The sequence below is a fragment of the Canis lupus genome, chromosome 16 (assembly GCF_048164855.1).
Source record: "Canis lupus baileyi chromosome 16, mCanLup2.hap1, whole genome shotgun sequence".
Taxonomy (NCBI): domain Eukaryota; kingdom Metazoa; phylum Chordata; class Mammalia; order Carnivora; family Canidae; genus Canis; species Canis lupus.
Window position 1 is genome coordinate 5,135,023 of NC_132853.1, and position 20,090 is coordinate 5,155,112.

Consider the following 20,090-nt stretch of genomic DNA (forward strand, 5'->3'; position numbering starts at 1 on the left):
GTATCTACCACACTTGTCCTGCTGAGTAAGGCTCAGAGCATGATCTACCTTGCAGGAACGCCTCCCATCTGGGGGAGCTCCATCAAGTGTCCAGTCTTCTCTGCAGCCAGACACACCTGTGTTCAAACCCCACTCTACCCCACCCCCTGTGTGGTATTTGTGAGACTTTGGACAAGCTGCTTCACCTCTCCTGGCCTCAACTTTCTCATCTGTAAAATGAGCTTAATAATGGCACCTACTTCAGAAGGTTATTCAGATTAAATAAGCTGATGTTTTGAAAGCTCAAGTGCCTGACACATAGTAAATCCTTCCAAGATGGCAGCTGTGAATGCTTGTTGTAGTTCCATCACAGTGGCTGTGACTGCCTCTTGGCTGAGAACCTGGCATCATGGCAGTTAGTACCAGCGATGTATGAAGACCTAGCAGATAGGACACTATTTCGGTTGCCTGTTTTTTCATTTTTCTAATGACCAGCTCTAAGCATTGTCTCTAACAAAAAAATGAGTTGCTATTGTTTTGTTGCAGACAGTTGCATCTATAAAAAGGTTTGCCCATTTAACGGGGGCTCTTTTTTGGTTCAACCCTCTGCGTCAGATTTCCAGTTCTGTTGGAACCAGGCTCCTTATGCAATTGGTAAGAAAAACTTTGATTGTTTTTCTCTTCCCCTGCATAGACCCATCTGAACTATTCAATCCCATGTAAGCAAACTTGGTGGCTTACTGGTAGATGGCCATGAGTTATTTGAGTCTGATGAGCACTCAAAGTGTTCTTTTTCCTTTTTGTTCCCCTTTTGGGACTGTTGCCATCCACTGTGCCTTCCTGTTGAGAGCATGTGAGCATTTGAGAGCCATGAAATCCCAGTTTTCAGGACTTAGGAGTCTTCCAGTTATCATTTCCTTTCTGGCCCTTGCCTTCCTTTTCCTGTAATTCAAGAGCAAGATCTCCAGCCTTAAAAATACCGCCTCACTTGTTGGAGAAGCACAGTACATTCCTCACCATTCTTATATGTTTCAAAGCTTGAATATCTAGAATCACAGAAATGCAGGTACTTTGCCTGCCACTGAAACATCAGGGAGACAGTGGTGGTGCTTCCCTTGGGGGGGTCAGGACCCACAGCTGGGCCTCTGCCCTGATGAGAGTCAGATCAGACCCAAGAATGTTCAAGTTAGTACTGTTTTCCCACAAGGACAAACATGTGATGTTAGATAAATGTTCTAGAGTCTTGAGATGAGAATAGAGGCTCCAATCCAGATAATGGAGGGACCAGTCAGGCTTCAATGACAGATGAGATATGGCAAAAAAAAAAAAAAAAAAAAAAGGAGGGGGGAGGGCTGAAAATCACTTTCAGGTTTTGAGCCCCAACACTGGAAGTCACTTGAGAAAGCTAGGCTAGAGGTATGGGTGTGGTAGAAGGTTACCCTGGGTAAAGGGAGTTCACCAAGAAATAGAGATTCCAAGGAAAGAGACAACAGAGGATAAGCTAGCGTGAAGGAGCATAGGAGCATGAAGTGCCCAGTGAAGAAGCCAAAGGTGAGGTCACAGAGCAACCAGGTCATGAGGCCTGGAAGTCAGTGTGAGGTAGAAATAATTTCAAGAAGTGGGGCCGACCTTTAACAAATAACTTAACAAACCCATCGACACCACGGCACCCTGTGAGGAAAAGGACACGGCCCCTGCGCAGGCCTACATGGCAGGAGGAGCACAGAAGAGGAGTGAACGTGTGACAGGGCATGAAAACCCGGTAAAGGTGGGGGTTTTGAGCGCAGCGGTATGTGCCAGAGGGGAGTGTTGCCAAGCTGTGTTCTGGACAAGAAGGGGGAATGTCTCTCAGGACTTGGGCAGGTGAGCCTCCAGGAAACCAGGTGATGAGACTGGGGACAAGGGGAAACAGAGACAGGGCACACCTACTGGAAGCAGAAGATTGGCGACTAAGAGGTGGCTATCTCAGGAACGAGGCTCTCTCAGAGAACATGCCAAGGGAGGAGGAAGAGAAGCAGCCAGAGGAGTCAGGGAGATGGAAGTTTCCGGAGCAGGAAGGCCGCCTGTGGGAATGTCTGGCACCCCCAGAGCCTCCAGCCAGCGGGCTGGGAGCTGACGCACCCGTTGCCTGTTGCTTGCAGTGTGCGCATTCCCGTACCTGCTGGCCTTCACCACTGACTCCATGGAGATCCGCCTGGTGGTGAACGGGAACCTGGTCCACACAGCGGTCGTGCCACAGCTGCAGCTCGTGGCCTCCAGGGTGAGTGGAACGTATGAGGGGCTCAGGGAGGGTGCCCACGCTGGATCCTCACGTTAGGCCCCTTGTGCACCAGACTGAGCGACAGCGCCCAGGACAGGCCCACCATCCAGTTTCTGTGTGTGGCCCCCTCAGCCTTCAAAACACCCCTTGGTTCTGTCAGAATGTCATTCAGCGCCGGTAGTGGTTGTGAAGCTCTGGGCTGAAGGGAGAAATGTGCCATCAGCTTGGGTTAGGTCAGGGGTCCCTGCCGCACCAAGGGATGGCTCACTCACATCTAGAAAAGGAAGAGCTCATAATGTTGCTTTCTTCTTTGCCGTCTTCCATCCTCAGCTTGACTCTGTGGCCCCTGAAATATGGGTAATCAACTAATCCATGCCTAGAAATAGTTTGATCAAAACCAAGGGCCACGAGCACAAAGATTACTTCCCCAGGGGCCTTTGTCACTGGCACACAATGCAGGAGGTCTTGTCCTAGCCTCTCCCGTGTCAGCCCCACACAGTCTGCCCTGGCCCCGCCAGGCCTGACTGGTCCCCCTGCCCAGCCCCCACCTTGACATGCATCCCATCCTGGGGGGTGGCTGGCTGCCTATCTGTCTGCCTCTCCTACTACACTGACAGTTCTGGGAGTCGGGGACTGGCTCTCTTGCTAACATAGCACTAGTGGTGTGCTGGTAAAGATTTGACCCCCCAGCCCTGTAAGGGTGTGTGTATGTGTGTGTGTTGTGTGTCTGTGTGTGTGTGTACACATACATATATATGTATCTCAGTCAAAGACTTTGATGACAGAAAAATTAAAATGGCTTATGATTTGCAAATGATAAAATGTACAGAGCGTTTTATCTTGAAATCCATTAGGCCAATTGGCTCTCACAGAATACATTTCATTAAGTTTTGCTAACTGTGGTTACAGGTCTACCTTGATTTTATAGTTGGAAGTTGTATCTCAGTACATTAATTCTTTTTCCAATAAGCTTATTGTCAGGAAATCTAATATGTGATCTACTATTAAACTATTTCTTACTCTCATACAAACTGGTCATTGAACCAAAACTTCTTTCAATTTTGACACTAGCCTCAACACACTTCTGCTTTCAATCTTCACTATTAGAAATTTTCTCCATCACATTAAGACCAGACTGTCAACAAAACAACAAATAAAGCTCTGACTTGTGGCATCTGCCAGTTTCCATGGTGTCAGTAGTCCCTCTGTTAGGATACCCAGCTTCCAGGGTGAAAGCACTGATCACAGAGTCAGGAAGCTATGTGCAGTCTGGCCACTGTGTAGATGCTGTTGATGTAAATCACCTCAAGAGTATAGATAATGGTCAAAGAGCAAGGAATGGTCAAATTCTGTCATTTAGTACCTTTGCTTTCAGTGTTAATTCATTTAAGTTTAATAATGGCTGTGTTTAACCTGCAAAATCCCTGAAAATTGGTACTTTGTTTTGAATATTACTTATTTAAGTTTAATAATGGCTGTGTTTAACTTGCAAAATCCCTGAAAATCAAAAATCAGCACTCCCAAGTCAGTTACAAGCCAACTCCAGCACACCACTGCTGTTCCCACCGGAGCCTGCACAGAGTGCGTGTGCAAGAGTGTTTGCTGAACCAGTGAATGAATGGTCCATGAGCCCATCTGTAAGTGGACCCAACTAAATCCCAGATACTTTCCAGGCCTGACACTGTGGGTGTCTGAGGCTGCTGTTAGGCAAGTGTGCGCTGGGTTTGTGTCTGCAGAAAATGAGTGGGAAATGGCCTCTTTTCTATTATGAATCAACAAGCAGATAAGGGAAGTGTGGGGAACTGAATAGGCAGGAAAGGTCTGGGGTGGCAGTGCAGGGCTTTTGCTCTGGATACCACCCCCACCCCCACCCCCCCACCCCACCCAGGCATGCTCCTGCACTGCGGGCCTGTAGCATGGAGGCCCGTAGCATGGAGCGGCTTGGCCAAGAATGGTTGCAGGCTTAGCAGTGGTGGTGGGAGGGCCATGGGTGCAGGGCCTCTCAGCCACACAGCTCCCTAATGCTTTCTCTTTCATTCCAGTCAGATATATACTTCACAGCAACCACTGCTGTGAACGAGATCTCGTCCGGAGGCAGCTCCAAGGGGGCCAGTGCCCACAATTCTCCTCAGACACCCCCGGGCCGAGATACTACAGTGTTTCCTTCTTCCCTGGGGGAAGGTGAAGTGCAATTTGTACTGTCTTATTGATAGATATTTCCAACCCATTCTGATTTCTCTAGCTCATTCTCAAATATCAACAAAGTCACTATTTAAAGCTATTAAAGAACAAAACCTTGCAATCTGAATGTATTGGTTGCATTCTTAAGAAACCTTGTGATAACAACAACAAAAATCCCATTATGAAAATAACTGTTTCCATGGAGAAAAAGGAGTTGAGGGCTAGAGATTCCAACTTGCCACAGCAAACATGTTTTTCCTTCAGGGATATTAATGATCGGTAGGTTTTATAGCCAAAAGGATGGAGTCCTGAAACCTATGGAGTACACTCGCTCTTACTCCATCTGGCTCTGCTCATGAATCCCAGAGGCCTTTGCTGCAGTTACCACTTTGCTCTGAGCACCACTCTTTTCCCAGCTGCTTACCATATCAGTCGTTTACTACTCATGTCCCTTGAGGCACAGGGCACCCCAAGCAGCTGCCTGCCCTCCAGTCTGCTCTCCTCTCCTGGGCAAGCAGAGCCAGTAGCAGGTGCATTTTTAGTCATGTGTCTGTGAAGACGATGCCCTTAAAGACCAAAGCCATCAGGCACCATCACTCTGTTGTTCCCAATGAGGTCCAGGAGTTCAACATGCCACACAAATCCTTCCCTTTGTGCTAACTGGGTGGAGGAACCAGAAATCACCCTCATGGTACATAGTAGACTTTTCTTAAAGTTCTCACGTTCTTTTCTCAATCACATGTCAGGTGAAACTCCGTCCAAAAATCTGTACAAGATTCCACTCAGAAACCTTGTGGGTAGAAGCATCGAACGACCTCTGAAGTCGCCTTTGGTCTCCAAGGCTGTCACGCCGCCTACATCCATCGGCCTGGGCATCGCCGCCATTCCTGTCACTCATTCCCTGTCCCTGTCCCGCATGGAGATTAAAGAAATAGCCAGCAGGACACGCAGAGAACTGCTGGGTAATGGCAATTTGGGTGTTTTCACTATTTTATAAATAGGCCAGCTGGTTTCATTGATAGATGTTAATCATCCTTGAAAATGATGAGTTAAAAAAGAAACTTTCCCTTTAGTAAGGAATTTATAAATACATTATAGTGCTGCTATACCAAAGAATCATATACAGCACACTTCCCACCTAGATGTGTCAGTCTATATTTATTGGTGTGGAAGGCTGCCCAAGCCAGTTAAGGGCAGGCAGGAAGGGCAGTTTGTAAAACTGTATATCTCATCTGACACAATTTCTTAAAATATAAGTATCTGTATATGTGGGATCTCCTAGAAAGTGTCTAAAAGTATTTACAACCTGCAGTTCTCAGATAACATGCTATCGTTGTGTATTCATAAGTTTAAATTTACCATATTTTTGATATTTGTGGTGCAGTTCAGTTATTGCTTCTCAAAGCCCAGAGACCATGGGGGCAGGTCTGTAAGGATGGCACAGATGTGAGATATTTGATATACCATCCTATCTTGGTAACACTGACGGGAGACCAGAGCAGAAAAGCACAAAGCACTATGATAGTCATGCAGAGGTGAGACTGTTAGAAAGACTTTTGTTCCGAGTTGTGAAAACAAAGTGAAGAAAAAGGAAGTGATGTGCTAAACCAGTACTGGCTTGAAACTTAATTGGGACCTGCACGGCCTGAAACTGCAAGGACAGTTCACCTTAGCGCATCCCTAGCCTGCAGTTGTGTTTCCTGACAACTGGGGCAGGGATGCAGGCCACCTGACAGGGCGAAGCCAGGCACTTTTAGAAGTCGGTGCCTTCCATTTGCTTTTAAAGTACGTCTGTTGCTATTTTCACCCAATATTCCCTATGAAAGCTTGATCTGCCAACTGCTGTTTCACAAACCACTGTGCTTTTTTGAAATTGAGCCTCAGAGTTAGACAATTATAGTTTCCAGTGGTGGGATCATAGGAGAATTTCTCTCCTCCTCTAGACCCTTCTTAGTTTCTTTCTCTCCGTCTTTCTTAAGATCTTTCCTTCTTGCAATATATATATTCTTTATGATCAGAAAAGTTGCCACCAACAAGAAAACCAATTATTTTTAAATATATACTTTATCAACCCTTCCAGACTCTGTTGCAATAACGTACCAATAGCCAACCAAGAAAAAAAAAAAAGGACATTTTCTGTCTCCACAGTGGTAATAACCCGCCGACCTGTGCTTCTCCCCTGTCATCCAGGCCTCTCTGATGAAGGTGGAACCCGGTCAGAAGGAGCACCAAAGCCCAAATCAAAAGCCCGGAAGCAATTAGAAGAAAGCCAAGGAGGCCCCAAGCCAGAGACAGCAAGATCAACTAGCAGTGACAGGTATAGGAAGCCAGCCCCAGCCATCCCTGCTCAGTGGTGGCCCTGTGGGTCACAGCACTGCCACAAGGCCCTTTCTGCTGACTGATGATGCCATGGGCAGACAGTCAGCATCTGGCTCCTCTCTGAGGACCCTTAGGCTAGCCCCAAGAGGGGCCCAGGCAAGGGGGTGACCTTGCTTACAATTCACCAAATGCTCATAAAAATACATTAATAAGTCTTTTCTTTTCCTTTTTTTGCTCCCCAGACTGACAGATTTTTTTTTTTTTAAGATTTATTTGTTACTTTGAGAGAGGGAAGGGGAGAGCATAAGTGGAAGGGGCAGAAGGAGAAGGAGATAGAATCTCAAGCAGACTCTGTGCCGAGCACTGCAGGGCTCCATCTCACAACCCCAAGATCATGACCTGAGCCAAAACCAAGAGTTGAATGCTTAACTGACTACACTACCAAGGCACCCTGACAGAGATATTTTTAAATGGAAATGCTCAGTGGGCATTAAAGATAATAGGCCCTCTCTAATGCTTCTGGTGGGAATAAAAACAGGTACTGCCTTTCTGGAAGGCAGTTCAGTATCCCATGTCAATGACCATTTGTCAAATCCCCCTGATTTGTCCCCTAAGAGCCTCTGTGTCCCTCAAGCAACCTGCATGCTCCTGTATGGAGGGTAAGGGAGCCCATGTCCAGGCTCCATTCTCAGAGCACCTGGCACTGAGCTGGGTGTTGGGGATATGAAGATCACCCTCGGGGTGTCCACAGGCCGGTGGAGAGGCCAACAAGACCATTCTAGGAACTACAGCTTTCCCGGGTGGCAGGTGATACAGAGGAATGGGGAGTGCTGGCTGCCCCACACCTCCACACCTGGAGCGGGGAGGGTCTCAAACACCAGGAAAGGCTGAACCAAGTCTTGTAGACCCAGTAAGCAATAGCCTGGCCCATAGTGAGCAGCACACACAGATGCTTTAATCTAACAGATTGAGCTCCTACTGCATGACAAGTCATGCCCTCATGGACTTTACATTCTAGTGTGGAGACACAGACTATAAACTCGCAAACAGTTGAGCAAATTGAATCATTTCCAATAGTAACAAGTGCTGCAAGGAAATTTTTTAAAAAGTAAGTGATGGGATGGGGTGGGTAGTAGTTCTACGTTGGGAGGGGGTTGTCACGAGGGCTTCTCTGAGGAAATGCCATTGAGCCAAGCCTTGATTGAATTAGAAGGAATGAGAGGAACAGCAGGGCAAAGGCCCTGAGGCAGGCACAGCATGGCCCATCGACTGACCAAAGGCTACGCCAGGGGCTTTCACAGGCTACATGAGTATGAGTACTCGCTGAATGAATGAACTCCCTGAATGTGGTCACACTGGTTTTGTGGCTAGCAAGAGAGTGTCCTGAGTACAAGAGAAAATCAAGGGAGTGGAGTGGGCTGGGAGGAGGCAGAAGAGTGAGCAGAGCCAGATTGTGTGGCATGTGGTCCTGTGGGTAGGAGTTTCAGCCTTACCCTCAGGCCACAGGAGCCCCAACCCCCAAGGATTTTAGGCAGAAAGTGATATTATCCAGATTTGCCCTTTGGAAAAGTAAAAAACGCCTCAATCCTGTGTGTCACCACTGTTCTTTAAAACTCCCAACAGCCCATGAGGTAGAGCTGGGGTGACTCCTCATGTCCCTACCCCCCCCCAATCCCCAAATGGGTAGGGAGTGGCGGGAGACAGGCTTTATGAGCTCAGATGAACAGGAAACTACCTGACAGCAGGGGCCCAGGTCACTAATGCTCTCGAGGGATCCCTTAGGTGACTTTTCTCTTGTAGGATCACGTCAGGCTCCTTGGAAAGTCCTTCTGCTCCAGAAGCCAACCCCGAGGGGCGCTACCACTCGACAGGCTCTGACCAGGACCCTGTGGCCAACAGAGAAGGCAGTCCCGTGTGGGGCAGCAGCCCGTTTCAGCTCACAGCGTCCCTGGATGAAGACATTATTGACCTGAAGTAAACAGGGTCCAGATCGAGTTTGCCATCTTTAATTTTCTTATGGAGGTTTATACTCTTGAACCAGTTCTGACAGCATTTCTCAACACTGTGGCTTTCAGCCCACTCGTGATCTACTGGACCAAACCTTCCGCACACCTGGCCGGTTTGGGTCTCTCCAATGTCCGGTGCATCTTTCTTGACCTTTGTTTCTTTCTGTTCAGGAACCATCAGTCCCCTTGTAATAAAGGTGGTAGATTTCATTGAGGTTTTAGATTGAAACTTTGAATAAATCAAAAATGTTCATTCTTATGTACTGCAACCTTCTCTTATATTTTATATACTTAGATGGAAAAATTATTTTTTCATTACAGTTTTGATTTATGTCACATAATGTGTTTCTTTTATAAAGAAAAGCCATTGCTTTTTAAATTCATTATAAATAAGTTTTCTTTCTGCTCCGTTGGCCCCTGTCGCTGTTTCGGTTCACTAACATTAGAACCAGCTGTGTCCCCTGCCTGTAGACTTTTAAGAAGAGCTGAATGGTTAGTTCTTAGAAGCTCCTGCTCCCTCCTTGTGTCTCACAAAGAATAAGAAAGGGATAGGAATCTGTTAAGAGTCTTAAGATGATTCTGTTTGGTTTTGTCATTACTCTGAAAGCATATAGCCAGGCAACAGTCACTCCTTGCCGCCAAAATTATCATTCTCATATTCCCTTCTCACGCTCAGGTCTGCTTTGCTCTCTCACGTGAACCAAGTGAGTATCCTTCTCTTGTCATTACCTGCCTTCCATTGCTTCCTCCTCAGAGTGAGAAGAAAATGTGGGTTTGACCGAGTGCAAATGAAACTGTGCAACATCAGCCTCAGCCACAGGAGATCTAAGGAGGAAACCTAGTTCACTGACACTGTAAAAATTGTAATCAGTGTGAAGAAGGTCATTTACCTTTGGCTTTGGTCTGACAGATTCCATTTTATTAGCTCTCTTCTTGCCGATATTATCCACCAAAAGAAAATTTAAATCATTCCTTTGTGAAATCATCCCAGAGGGTTCTTCTGCAGGACTTCTCTGGAAGTGTAGAGCGCTGTGTTTGACATGATCTGGATCTGACAGATTTGACAGAAGTTGAAGTGGAGTAGAAGTTTGGGTCCTACCTCCTCGTGGACCTTACACACTGTGGGCAGAGCTCCCTCTGTGTCTGTTGCACAATTGCCTGTGTGGGTTTTTTTTTTTTTTAAGATTTTATTTATTTATTCATGAGAGAGACAGAGAGAGAGGCAGAGACACAGGCAGAGGGAGAAGCAGGCTCCATGCAGGGAGCCTGATGTGGGACTCAATCCCGAATCTCCAGGATCACGCCCTGGGCTGAAGGCGGCGCTAAACCGCTGAGCCACCCAGGCTGCCCCTGTGTGGTGTTTGTGCAAGAAACAGCCCAACATACTGGATCCAGTGAAGCCTGCCTGGTTCCCTCCAGCAGATGGCAAGAGAGGAGAGTAATGCAGATGGTGGTTTCTAGGCATAGCCAGGTGTACCCTAGCTGTACTCAGCATTCCCATTCCTCCTCTGCGTTTCCTTCTGCCCCTTTCATCTATAGGGAGAAACACAAGACCCACTACATGCTGTATCTCATCCTCACGAAAAGTTCTGCAACTTAAGTTTTATTATCCTTGTTTTTCAAATAAGTAAACTGAGGCTTAGAAAGGAGCAGTGATTTGAAACTGTGAGTTCTCTGACCCCAGAGTTCTCTCTCCCTTGTCCACCATACAGAGTCAGGCTGAGAACCTTGTGTCAGTTGGATCTGACTGGTGTTTTTCATGTTAAACTAATTTGTAAGCTTTATGAGCTTGTCTGTGTGTTCTTTCTGTCATCCTTTTTTTCCCCTCTGAAGTTTCTTGCTTCCCAGCCTGGAATAGAAAAAGTAAGGGTGATCTAGAACATTCTTCCAAAGAGATTGGCAGCTTCAGAACTGCCCCAATGATTTGACAGGAGTCACTGATCTGAGGAGTGAATGTAGAAAGGGCAAGAGGTGGACCCTACTAATCATATCCATGGTGATTAGCTTATAAAAGGGGGATCAGAGGCTGCTCACAGCAATATCCGCTTACAAAGGCCAAGAAGTGAAGGCTGCACCCTTGGAAGGGAGACCACCAGGCCCAGGGCAGGAGTGGGTTTGTAAGGGCCTGTGGCTCAGAGGGCTGGTGCCAGCTAGGCTCACTGGAGCATCCTATCCACATAAGCCCTTCTGCATACCCCACTGGGAGTGAATGTAGAAAGGGCAAGAGGTGGACCCTACTAATCATATCCATGGTGATTAGCTTATAAAAGGGGGATCAGAGGCTGCTCACAGCAATATCCGCTTACAAAGGCCAAGAAGTGAAGGCTGCACCCTTGGAAGGGAGACCACCAGGCCCAGGGCAGGAGTGGGTTTGTAAGGGCCTGTGGCTCAGAAGGCTGGTGCCAGCTAGGCTCACTGGAGCATCCTATCCACATAAGCCCTTCTGCATACCCCACTGGCTGAATTACCCCACTGTGTAACTGTAGCAGTTTGCCCACGGAGTCTGAGGCATTCATCTGCTCTGCAAACACCAAGGGCCCACTGTGTGGAGGAAGAGGTCACCTCCAGAGGTCACGTCCAGTAAGGGAGGGAGGGGAGTAAACAGGTGATCATGCAGCAGGGATAACCGCGGAGATAAGAATTTATAACCCAAGCACAAGATGCTGTGGACGCTTAGAGGGGCGGTTGCCTGTCTTTAAAGATAGTACAATCAGGAGGCTGCACTAGGTCAAACAACTTTCATAATCTTACCGGCAACCATTGGAGTGCTTCACATGCGCTTGGTCTTTCATATACATTGCCTCTGCTTAAAACCCTCCCACAAGGCGGATACTGCATTCCCCACTTAAAGATGAGGAAACAGGCCCAGAGATTAGAAGCCAAACCTCTTACTCTCGTGGCCAATTCCTTCAAGAATCACACAGCACTCCACCTCATCCAGAGAAGTGTGTACCCTCTACGAATGGGAAGATTCTTCTGAGCCCTGACATCCTTCCTCTAGGAGTCACTTGGGTGCCCACGGGAAGAGGTTGGTTATTAATATCCAGGAGACTCACACCTGGCTGGTGTTAAGATGAAGATTGGAGAGTCAGGATGACCTATGAAGTGGAGTAGAACTTAATGGGGAGGCTGGGGCTCACCATTTAAGCCCAGATGAGTCACACACAAGAGGGCCCTTCCCCACACAGGTCCTCAGCACCCCGAGGTCCTGGTGGTCGTCGGCTCGCAGCCGTGAGCGACCTGCGGGCTCCGAGTTGTGACCCGCATGGAGGTGGGCTGCAGCGCGGGGCCTTGCCTCTGCCGCCCGGGACCGGCGTTTGGAGACGTTCCTCCCTGCGGCCGTCAGTGGGCTGAGCTGGGCCAGACGCCTCCGATCCCGGTCCCGGGGAAGCGCTTAACGCCAAGCAGCAACTGCAGAGCAGGCCGGGGCGGGCAGCCGCTACCGCCCGGGGCCTGGGCGGGGAAGCCCGGAGCGCCGCTCCCCTGCTCCGCTGCTGCCAGCCCCATTGGTTGAGGCTCGACGAGAGGCGGCTCCAGGGGCGGACGCAGCCCCCGCCTTCCACGCTCACCGGCCGGCTCAGCTTGAGGCGGTCCTTCTGGCCCCACCTCTGGGCTCGCACCGTACCCCTATTGGGTGGGTGTCCTTCAGCCCGTGCAGCCCCGCCCCACCGACGCGGGGGCGGTTCCCGGGGCTCCGCCAACCGGCCCCTCGCCCCATTGGTCGGCTTGGACTTGGTGGGCGGCTCCGAGCGGCGACGCTAGCCCCGCCTTGCGCCCCCATTGGCCGTTCCCATCCCGCCCCAGCGCCGCCCTCCCCGCCCATTGGCCGGCCCTGCCGTGAGGGGCGGGGGCCGCTGCGCTCGCGGGACCCGCGGCCGTTCGGGCCGCAGAGCGGACCCCGCAGGCGTTGGCCGCAGACATGACGCCTGAGAACCCGGAGGAGACGCAGCCGCTCTTGGGCCCTCCCGGCGGCAGGTGAGCGGGAGGGGACAGCCGGGCGCCTCCTGCCGCGCCCGCGCCCGCCGCGCCGCTCACCCGGCTCCCCGTCTCCGCAGCGCTCCCCTCAGCCGCCGGGTCTTCCTCGCCGCCTTCGCCGCCTCGCTGGGCCCGCTCAGCTTCGGCTTCGCGCTGGGCTACAGCTCCCCCGCCATCCCGAGCCTGCGGCGCGCCCCGCCCCCGGCCTTGCGCCTCGACGACGCCGCCGCCTCCTGGTTCGGGGTGAGGCCTGGGGCTCACCCGCCGGGGCCCCTCCTCCTCCCGCCCCACGCCCCGGGGGCCTTCGGGGCGGGCACCGAGACGCTCTGCTCTCCCGCCGGGGGTCACCCCTCCCCCCACCCCGTCCCGTCGCAGGCCGCTGGGGGTGCGGTTGAGGGCGAGGTTGGGCCCCGGGCCCGGGCGCCCCCGCTCCATCCTGCGGTCGCCCCGCCCCCAGGCCATCGTGACCCTGGGCGCCGCGGCGGGGGGCGTGCTGGGCGGCTGGCTCGTGGACCGCGCCGGGCGCAAGCTGAGCCTGCTGCTCTGCTCCGCGCCCTTCGTGGGCGGCTTCGTCGTCATCACCGCGGCCCAGAACGTGTGGATGCTCCTCGGGGGCCGCCTCCTCACCGGCCTGGCCTGCGGCATTGCCTCGCTCGTAGCGCCGGTGAGTGTCCCCCAAGCCCCGCGCCCTGGGGCCCCGGGAGGAGCAGGCCTGGGGGCGTGGCTTTCCCTGGCGGCGGCCTTCCGGGCGCCTGGCACCGCGCCCCCCACCGGCTTTATCTTCCTCCCCCACCCCCACCCCCGCGACGGGCCTTGGCAGGAGCCGTCGTTATCCTGGTTTACAGATGAAGTGAGCTTCAGAAACTGAAGCCCTTTTGTCCAGCCACTAGTCATTGGTGAAGCCATTGCTCAAACCCAGGACTGTGCCACTTACCCAGGCCTCTCCTTGACTCTACAAATAAGATGCCATCCGTGGATGGTCACTGAAGCCTACAGTTTGGCAGCAAAATCCTGTTCTGGTTTGTCCTGGCAGCAAAGGCTGCTGCGTTGCCCCGTCCCCCTTCACTACTCAGGTGGTCTTCCAGCTGTTCCCTTCTTTCTTCCCTCTTCCGGTCTCCTGATGCACCACTATTCAGGATGACTTGGAAGCCACATACGCAGGTGAAACCCCAGGTCTGCCACTTACTGGGGCAGAGTACCTCTCTGTGCCTCAGTTTCTGACCCTGTAAAATGGTGGGAATAATGGCATGACCTCATGGTTGTGGGCATTGAGCAAGACTGCACATACAGCCCTGGCATTGCTTTGGAGGGGCTTGGACCCTGGCTGCTGAATTGCAGAGAGACCAGTGAACGGTTCTGCTGGCCATGGGGCTTGGATGATCAACCACCCACACACCAACCTGGTCGAGACTAAAAGTACTGGCTCAGAGTCCTCTCTGGCCTTCCCCGTGCACTCACACCTCATTTTACCTGCATTTGCTGGGCTGCAGGAGTTGGGTTTTATGTTTTGGGTTTTGTTACTAGACAAAAACACCCATCTTATTCATGGGCATAAGGTATAAAATAACCTAGAAATGTGAGCAAGACCTTGCAGGCCTCTGAGCCCAGAGAAAGCAGTGGCAGTCACTGGTAGCAACAGAGGCAAAGGGTTGGCTCTCACTCCAAAGGCACCACAGAGAGTATAGTTCTGGGACCAGGAGCCTGGGTGTCATTTGGAGCTAATTAGAAAGGCAGAATCTTGGGGGCGCTTGGGTGGCTCCGTTGGTTTAGCATCTGCCTTTGGCCCAGGTCATGGTCCCCAAGTCCTGCGACCCTAGGGTCCTGGGATCTGGACCCACATCCGGCTCTCTGCTCAGCGGGGAGCCTGCTTCTACCTCTCCCTCTGCCCCTCCCCGCCCTGCTCATGTTCTCTCTCTCTCTCAAATATAAATCATTCAATTAAAAAGGAAGCCAGAATTGTGGGGCCCACTCTAGACGTACTGCGTCAGACTCTGCATTTTATCAAGGGTAGTCATACAGTTGAATAAAAGTTTGAAGAGCTCTGTGCCCTCCCCACACAGACACGCACGCACACATACAGCAGCCACGTATATATCCTTTATCCCCTTGAAAACACCTGCTGCTGATCACTTGGAGGGGCGGGAAGGTATGCTCACCTGGCTCGCAGCAGCCCCAGCTAAGGCCCTCCTCAACTCTGAGTGGCTGAGGCTTTCCGGTTTTAAGATCACTCCGGCCCAAAGTAAAGTTTCCTCTTCCCTGCCAACAGGTGTATATCTCTGAAATTGCCTACCCTGCCGTGCGGGGGCTGCTGGGCTCCTGTGTGCAGCTGATGGTCGTCACGGGCATCCTCCTGGCCTACCTGGCAGGTACTTTTCATGGCCTCTCTTTTGATCCCCATTAATGGCTGTGTGACCATTTTACAGATGTGGATTCTGAAGTTCAGAGAGTTCAAGGGACACTTGGTCCAGTCACACTGCCCCAGGGAGCCTCACTTCCCCTGTCTTTAAGTGGAGATAACACCACCTAGTGCAAGGCTGATGTGGGGCTACATTAAGGGACACATGAAGAGAGTCTGGCAGCAACCCCCAAATGAGAACTATCAAGGGACGTCCTGAGACCCCATAGGGAACAGGGGTTTCGGGACCCCGGAGTATGTGCCCTCTGATTCTTCAGGACAGCATCCTGGTCTGAGATCTTCCATTTTTACCCACTCCTCATCCAGACTCTAATTCAGAGTCCTGCCAGCAGTCTGGCTGCTTTGGGGACCCCGCAGTGTGCCACAGCCCCTGCCAAACATAGATATTGACATTTGGGACAGACACATGGGTGTCAGTATGCCTATGGAATTAGCTCCCGTTCATCGTAACCAGCACGTTCATTTGTCAGTTTCTGTGAAAGTTGATTGATCCACTGATGTTCCATGAGAAGTCTCTCTCATTCTGTCCCCCATCCTCTCCAGAGGAGCCAGCCCCGCCTGCTTCTTGGTGGCCTTCCAGAGTCTACATATTTATTCTATTGCCCCTACCTTTTAGATAAAAAGCAAGTGCCTCATTCTATTCATTGCCCCATAAATACTCACTGAGCAGATGTAGCATAATGACATCCCCACCAGTGTTTCTACAATATTTCTCAACAGCAGTTGATAACAATATTGGTGACAAACACAAGCATAGCCACACAGAGGTAGTGAGGCCCCCACCATTTAAGCTGAGGCCCTGGGGTTGGTGGGAGGGCAGGTACCCTCTGATATGACCCAGGCTGGCCCCCTCCAGCTCTGACATCTGACACCGCCACCCCCCTCCCGCCAAACTAGGCTGGGTGCTGGAGTGGCGCTGGCTGGCTATACTGGGTTGTGTGCCCGCATCCTTCATGCTGCTGCTTATGTGCTACATGCCCGAGACCCCACGCTTCCTGCTTACCCAGCACAAGCACCAGGAAGCCATGGCCGCTATGCAGTTCCTGTGGGGCTCCGAGCAGAGCTGGGAGGAACCCCCTGTCGGGGCTGAGCACCAGGTGAGGGGCTGGAGCCAGAGCTGGGTGGGGGGGCATGAACAGTGAGGTATGGCCTCTTTGTGGCCAGGGGAAGTCCGCATAGCCTATCCCCAAAGCTGAGCATACATATCCAGGGAGGGGAGGCACAAGTGGTGGTGTCCTCTGTGTAAGCAAGCAAAGGCCGGCTGGAGCCCCAACCTGGTTGGGCCCTTGCCTTGACCTTACTGTTCCAGGAAGACAAAGTGCCAGCTGGGTCACAGGGAAACATGAGCACAGATTTGAGGAATTGGATTTTTCAATGGGGTATCATAAGGCAGGGGAGAAGACTGAGTCTCTGCCACTTACCTTCTGTGTGGCCATCACCTCCCTAAACCTTCCTTTCTCCACCTGTAAGATGGGAGTCCTAGAACGTGGCTGCTGGTCAGGATTCAGCAGCACCAGGAGCGGCGCTCAGCCCCAGCCCAGGACTGGTGGGATTCTGGAACCCCTGGCTTTGTGCCCATGTAATCTCTTCATGGTTCCCCCAGCAAATCCGGGAAGGGCATGGGGAGTTGAGGCTCTTGTCACCTTCCATCAGGGAGGCTAAAGTGATGCGGGGACCTGTCTTGAAAGCAAGGCCCAGCTGATAGGAAGCTGAGGCTCATTCCCTCCACCAGGCTTTAGGACGGTGGCTCAAAGCCAATGTGTCCCTCAGGAGGGGTCAAGAGAAGCACTAACACTGGCCTCTGTCTGAGCAGGGCTTCCAGCTGGCCCAGCTGAGACATCCTGGCGTCTACAAGCCCTTCATCATCGGCATTTTGCTGATGGCCTTCCAGCAGCTGTCAGGGATCAATGCTGTCATGTTCTATGCAGAGACCATCTTTGAGGAGGCCAAGTTCAAGGTAAAAGGCCTCTGCCCCAGCCTGTCTCATCTGGATGCCTAGTCCTGGGTTCTTTGCCTGACCTGCCTCGGCCCATCTCCCCAGGATAGCAGCGTCGCCTCCATCATCGTGGGCATCATCCAGGTGCTGTTCACAGCCATGGCAGCCCTCATCATGGACAGAGCTGGGCGGAGGCTGCTCCTGACCTTGTCAGGTGAGCCCGAGGGTGAGGGCTCAGCCTTGTGAAAGTGAGGTGGCAAAGGCCTGGCTCCCCCGCCCGCCACAGGCTGGAGGGCCTCTGCTGAGGTCACCACATGGCAGCAGGGAGAGGCTAGCACAGCACCCCTGGGAACAAGGCCAAGATTCATAGGCCCCCTTAGCAAGCACTCACTCCAAAGCAGGCCTGCACTAACAGCGTCACTGTAGCACACCTTCACCCTTGCAATGAGCCTCCAGACAGGCGCCATCAGGGCCCCACTTAAGGATGAGGAAACTGAGGACCCAGGAGGGGAAGTGACCTGGAAGCTTGTGGTCTTTTGGGGCAAGTGACTTCCCCTCTCTGACCCTCGTTTTCTCTCATGAAATGGGGGTGATGGGGAGGGCCGTGGTGAGGATCCAGGGATGATCCGCATGGGGGTTAGAACCGTGCTGCTGCCACAGTTACCCTTCCTGCTCCTTGGGCCAGGGAGGTGCTGCCACCAGGAGGTTCTTAGAGTCTGCTGTGGTTCAAGGTCCAAGCTGGGGTTGGCAGAACCAAGCTGGGTGCCACCAGTCGGGGCTCTTAGGCATCACCGCTTACTGCCCTCTTGGGGAAACCCAGGCCACATTGCTGCAGCCACACTGCATGGAGACTCCAGCTCTGAGGGCCCCACACCCAGGCTGCGGTTCCCTTCTCCCAGGGCCCTGCCTACTGCCACCCTCTGCTTGCAGGTGTGGTCATGGTATTCAGCACCAGTGCCTTTGGCGCCTACTTCAAGCTGACCCAGGGTGGCCCTAGCAACTCCTCACACGTGGCCCTCTTGACGCCTATCTCCATGGAGCCCCCTAGTGCCAGCGTGGGGCTGGCCTGGTTGGCAGTGGGTAGCATGTGCCTCTTCATTGCTGGTGAGAGGGGGTCTGTGGGGAGGTTGGGTGGGGGGTTTTTGGGGCCATCCTGTCACTGCCAGGTTCCTGTAGCTCCCAGCAAGTGCAGGCCTACCAGGTCTTGCCCACCTCTGCGTTTATGGCTTTGACCATGTACCAGACACTGAGCTAAGCTCTTCTCTGCTCCTTTCACTTAATCCACAGCCCTCACAGCAGGCCCCTTCATGACCCCATCCTACAGAAAAAAGCCTGACACGTAAGCAGTGGAGGGACTGGCGTGAGACGTCGCTGAAGGAAGGCGCAGAGCTGAGAGCTTAACTAGAAATCACGGAGCCTTGGCCCAGGGGTCCATCCCTATGGGCTCTGATTCCTGTCTTGCTCCTGCAGGCTTCGCTGTGGGCTGGGGGCCCATCCCCTGGCTCCTCATGTCTGAGATCTTTCCTCTGCACGTCAAGGGCATGGCCACAGGTGTGTGCGTCCTCACTAACTGGTTCATGGCCTTCCTGGTGACGAAAGAGTTCAGCAGTGTTATGGTGAGTGCAGGCCCTGCAGGCCTCCCCTCATGTAGTCAGTGGGGAGCGCTCTTTAGAATCACTCTTACTGCAGAAGACTCCGGGTCAGTGGCCTTGCGTGCCAGGAGGGTGGCCAGGTTCTAACCAAAGGGAACCACTCACTCTTCCCTCCATGCTGGTGGGTCCTAAGTGCGCTGCGTGCTCCCACTGCCCCACCTCAAGTGCTGATGACTTACCTGTTCCCTCTGGTACTGAGAAGAGACTCCTCTGGAGGCAGGGAACAGGGAGCGCAGGGCCAAAGCAGGGTGTAGAGAGTGGGCCTGGGGGCCCTGGAGGCAGGCGCCACAGGGGGAGCCCAGTTGTCACTTGAGAGTGGTGTCTAACCTTCAGACAGTCACTTCGTGACAGTGAGCTTCCCCATCCACACAACATCCACACCTTGTGTGGCGCTTGGCCCAGGACTCTGGAGGGCAGGGCCAGACCTTCCTCTGCTGCCCTGAGCCTGGGCTGGGCAGGCCGGGGCCTCAGCTGGGGATCGCAGGAGGGCTCCTGACCTTCCGCCACATCCTGTCTTCCCAGGAGGTGCTCAGGCCCTACGGTGCCTTCTGGCTTGCCTCTGCCTTCTGCATCTTCAGTGTCCTTTTCACTTTGTCCTGTGTCCCTGAAACCAAAGGAAAGACTTTGGAGCAAATTACAGCTCATTTTGAGGGGCGATGACAACCTCTTCTTGTGAGTGGCTGCCTCTGCAGCAGGGCCGGCTTTGGGCTGCCGTGGGGAACGCTGCCTATGACTCCAAGCAGGGCTCTTGGCCAGAGTCGGGAGTCCCTGCCTGTCCTCAGGGAGCCGGGATCCAGGACTGCAGCTACATGGAGCCTTGTCCTCCGGGGCCCTTCCTTCCTACCGGCTCTCTACAGCCCAGCAAACAATGAGTGTGAGGTTCCTGGCCCCTGGGTCCAATTCCCACCACCACCCTGTGACTGGGGAAGGGAACAGCTTAGAGGGGCTTTGATGCCTTGTGGTCCATCATCCACAGGCCATCTCCATCCTGCCACAAAAGCAACAGCAGAGGAGGGGGGGATCTCCTGGCTCCTCATTTTCTGGAAGAGATGCTTTAGGGTGATGACCCCTGGTTTTTCCTGTCGTGTGGCTGCATTATCGGGAAGGAACTTTGTTTGCAAATAAAGATTTGACTCAGAGAATCAGGTCATGGCTTCTTTGTGTAAACCTCGGTTTGAGAAGGGCTTTTCCCAACATCCCTTACCTAAGGAGGCCTCCCACGAACTGCGCCCTGTTCATGGGTCCAATCAACAACACCCATTGATTCCCTTTTTCTCATGGTCAGCCAGGCTACTCTTGGCCCATGTAGGTCATTTCTGGCTCCTTTCTTCAGCTCAGTCCCCTGGATCATTAGTCATCAAATCTC

At 52.4% G+C, this 20,090-nt stretch overlaps 2 protein-coding genes and 2 long non-coding RNA genes across 10 annotated transcripts in view; 2 read left to right on the top strand and 2 right to left on the bottom strand.

Moving 5' to 3' along the window:
* GARNL3 (GTPase activating Rap/RanGAP domain like 3) overlaps window positions 1-9,004 on the top strand; it is a 146,528-nt gene extending 137,524 nt beyond the window's left edge. For all 5 annotated transcript variants that reach the window (XM_072777984.1, XM_072777983.1, XM_072777987.1 and 2 more), the window contains 6 exons: window positions 526-633; window positions 2,121-2,239; window positions 4,282-4,420; window positions 5,167-5,382; window positions 6,611-6,737; window positions 8,540-9,004. In XM_072777984.1, coding sequence (XP_072634085.1) covers window positions 526-633; window positions 2,121-2,239; window positions 4,282-4,420; window positions 5,167-5,382; window positions 6,611-6,737; window positions 8,540-8,717 — 887 coding nt within the window. In that variant the 3' untranslated portion in view covers window positions 8,718-9,004. The remainder of the gene's footprint in view (window positions 1-525; window positions 634-2,120; window positions 2,240-4,281; window positions 4,421-5,166; window positions 5,383-6,610; window positions 6,738-8,539) is intronic.
* On the bottom strand, window positions 1,770-4,082 carry LOC140605766 (uncharacterized). Its single transcript, XR_012008331.1, has 2 exons — window positions 2,512-4,082; window positions 1,770-2,438 (listed from the first exon to the last, which is right to left on the bottom strand). It is a non-coding gene; the product is annotated as an uncharacterized lncRNA (long non-coding RNA).
* Window positions 9,005-9,891: 887 nt separating the features above from the next.
* Window positions 9,892-12,458, bottom strand: LOC140605762 (uncharacterized). Its single transcript, XR_012008326.1, has 2 exons — window positions 11,886-12,458; window positions 9,892-10,594 (listed from the first exon to the last, which is right to left on the bottom strand). It is a non-coding gene; the product is annotated as an uncharacterized lncRNA (long non-coding RNA).
* Window positions 12,459-12,584: 126 nt separating this feature from the next.
* Window positions 12,585-19,866, top strand: SLC2A8 (solute carrier family 2 member 8). Of its 3 annotated transcripts, XM_072778001.1 has the most exons (10): window positions 12,585-12,720; window positions 12,801-12,963; window positions 13,178-13,384; window positions 14,987-15,086; window positions 16,034-16,233; window positions 16,950-17,093; window positions 17,178-17,286; window positions 18,003-18,176; window positions 18,543-18,688; window positions 19,247-19,866. In XM_072778001.1, exons 1-10 carry the CDS (start codon window positions 12,665-12,667, stop codon window positions 19,382-19,384), a joined length of 1,437 nt encoding a protein of 478 aa, XP_072634102.1. In that variant the 5' UTR covers window positions 12,585-12,664; the 3' UTR covers window positions 19,385-19,866. The 3 variants fall into 3 exon arrangements, with proteins under 3 accessions (XP_072634102.1, XP_072634104.1, XP_072634103.1); XM_072778003.1 differs by lacking the exon at window positions 18,543-18,688; XM_072778002.1 differs by lacking the exons at window positions 18,543-18,688; window positions 19,247-19,866 and adding an exon at window positions 18,360-18,522.
* Window positions 19,867-20,090: the final 224 nt, after the last annotated feature.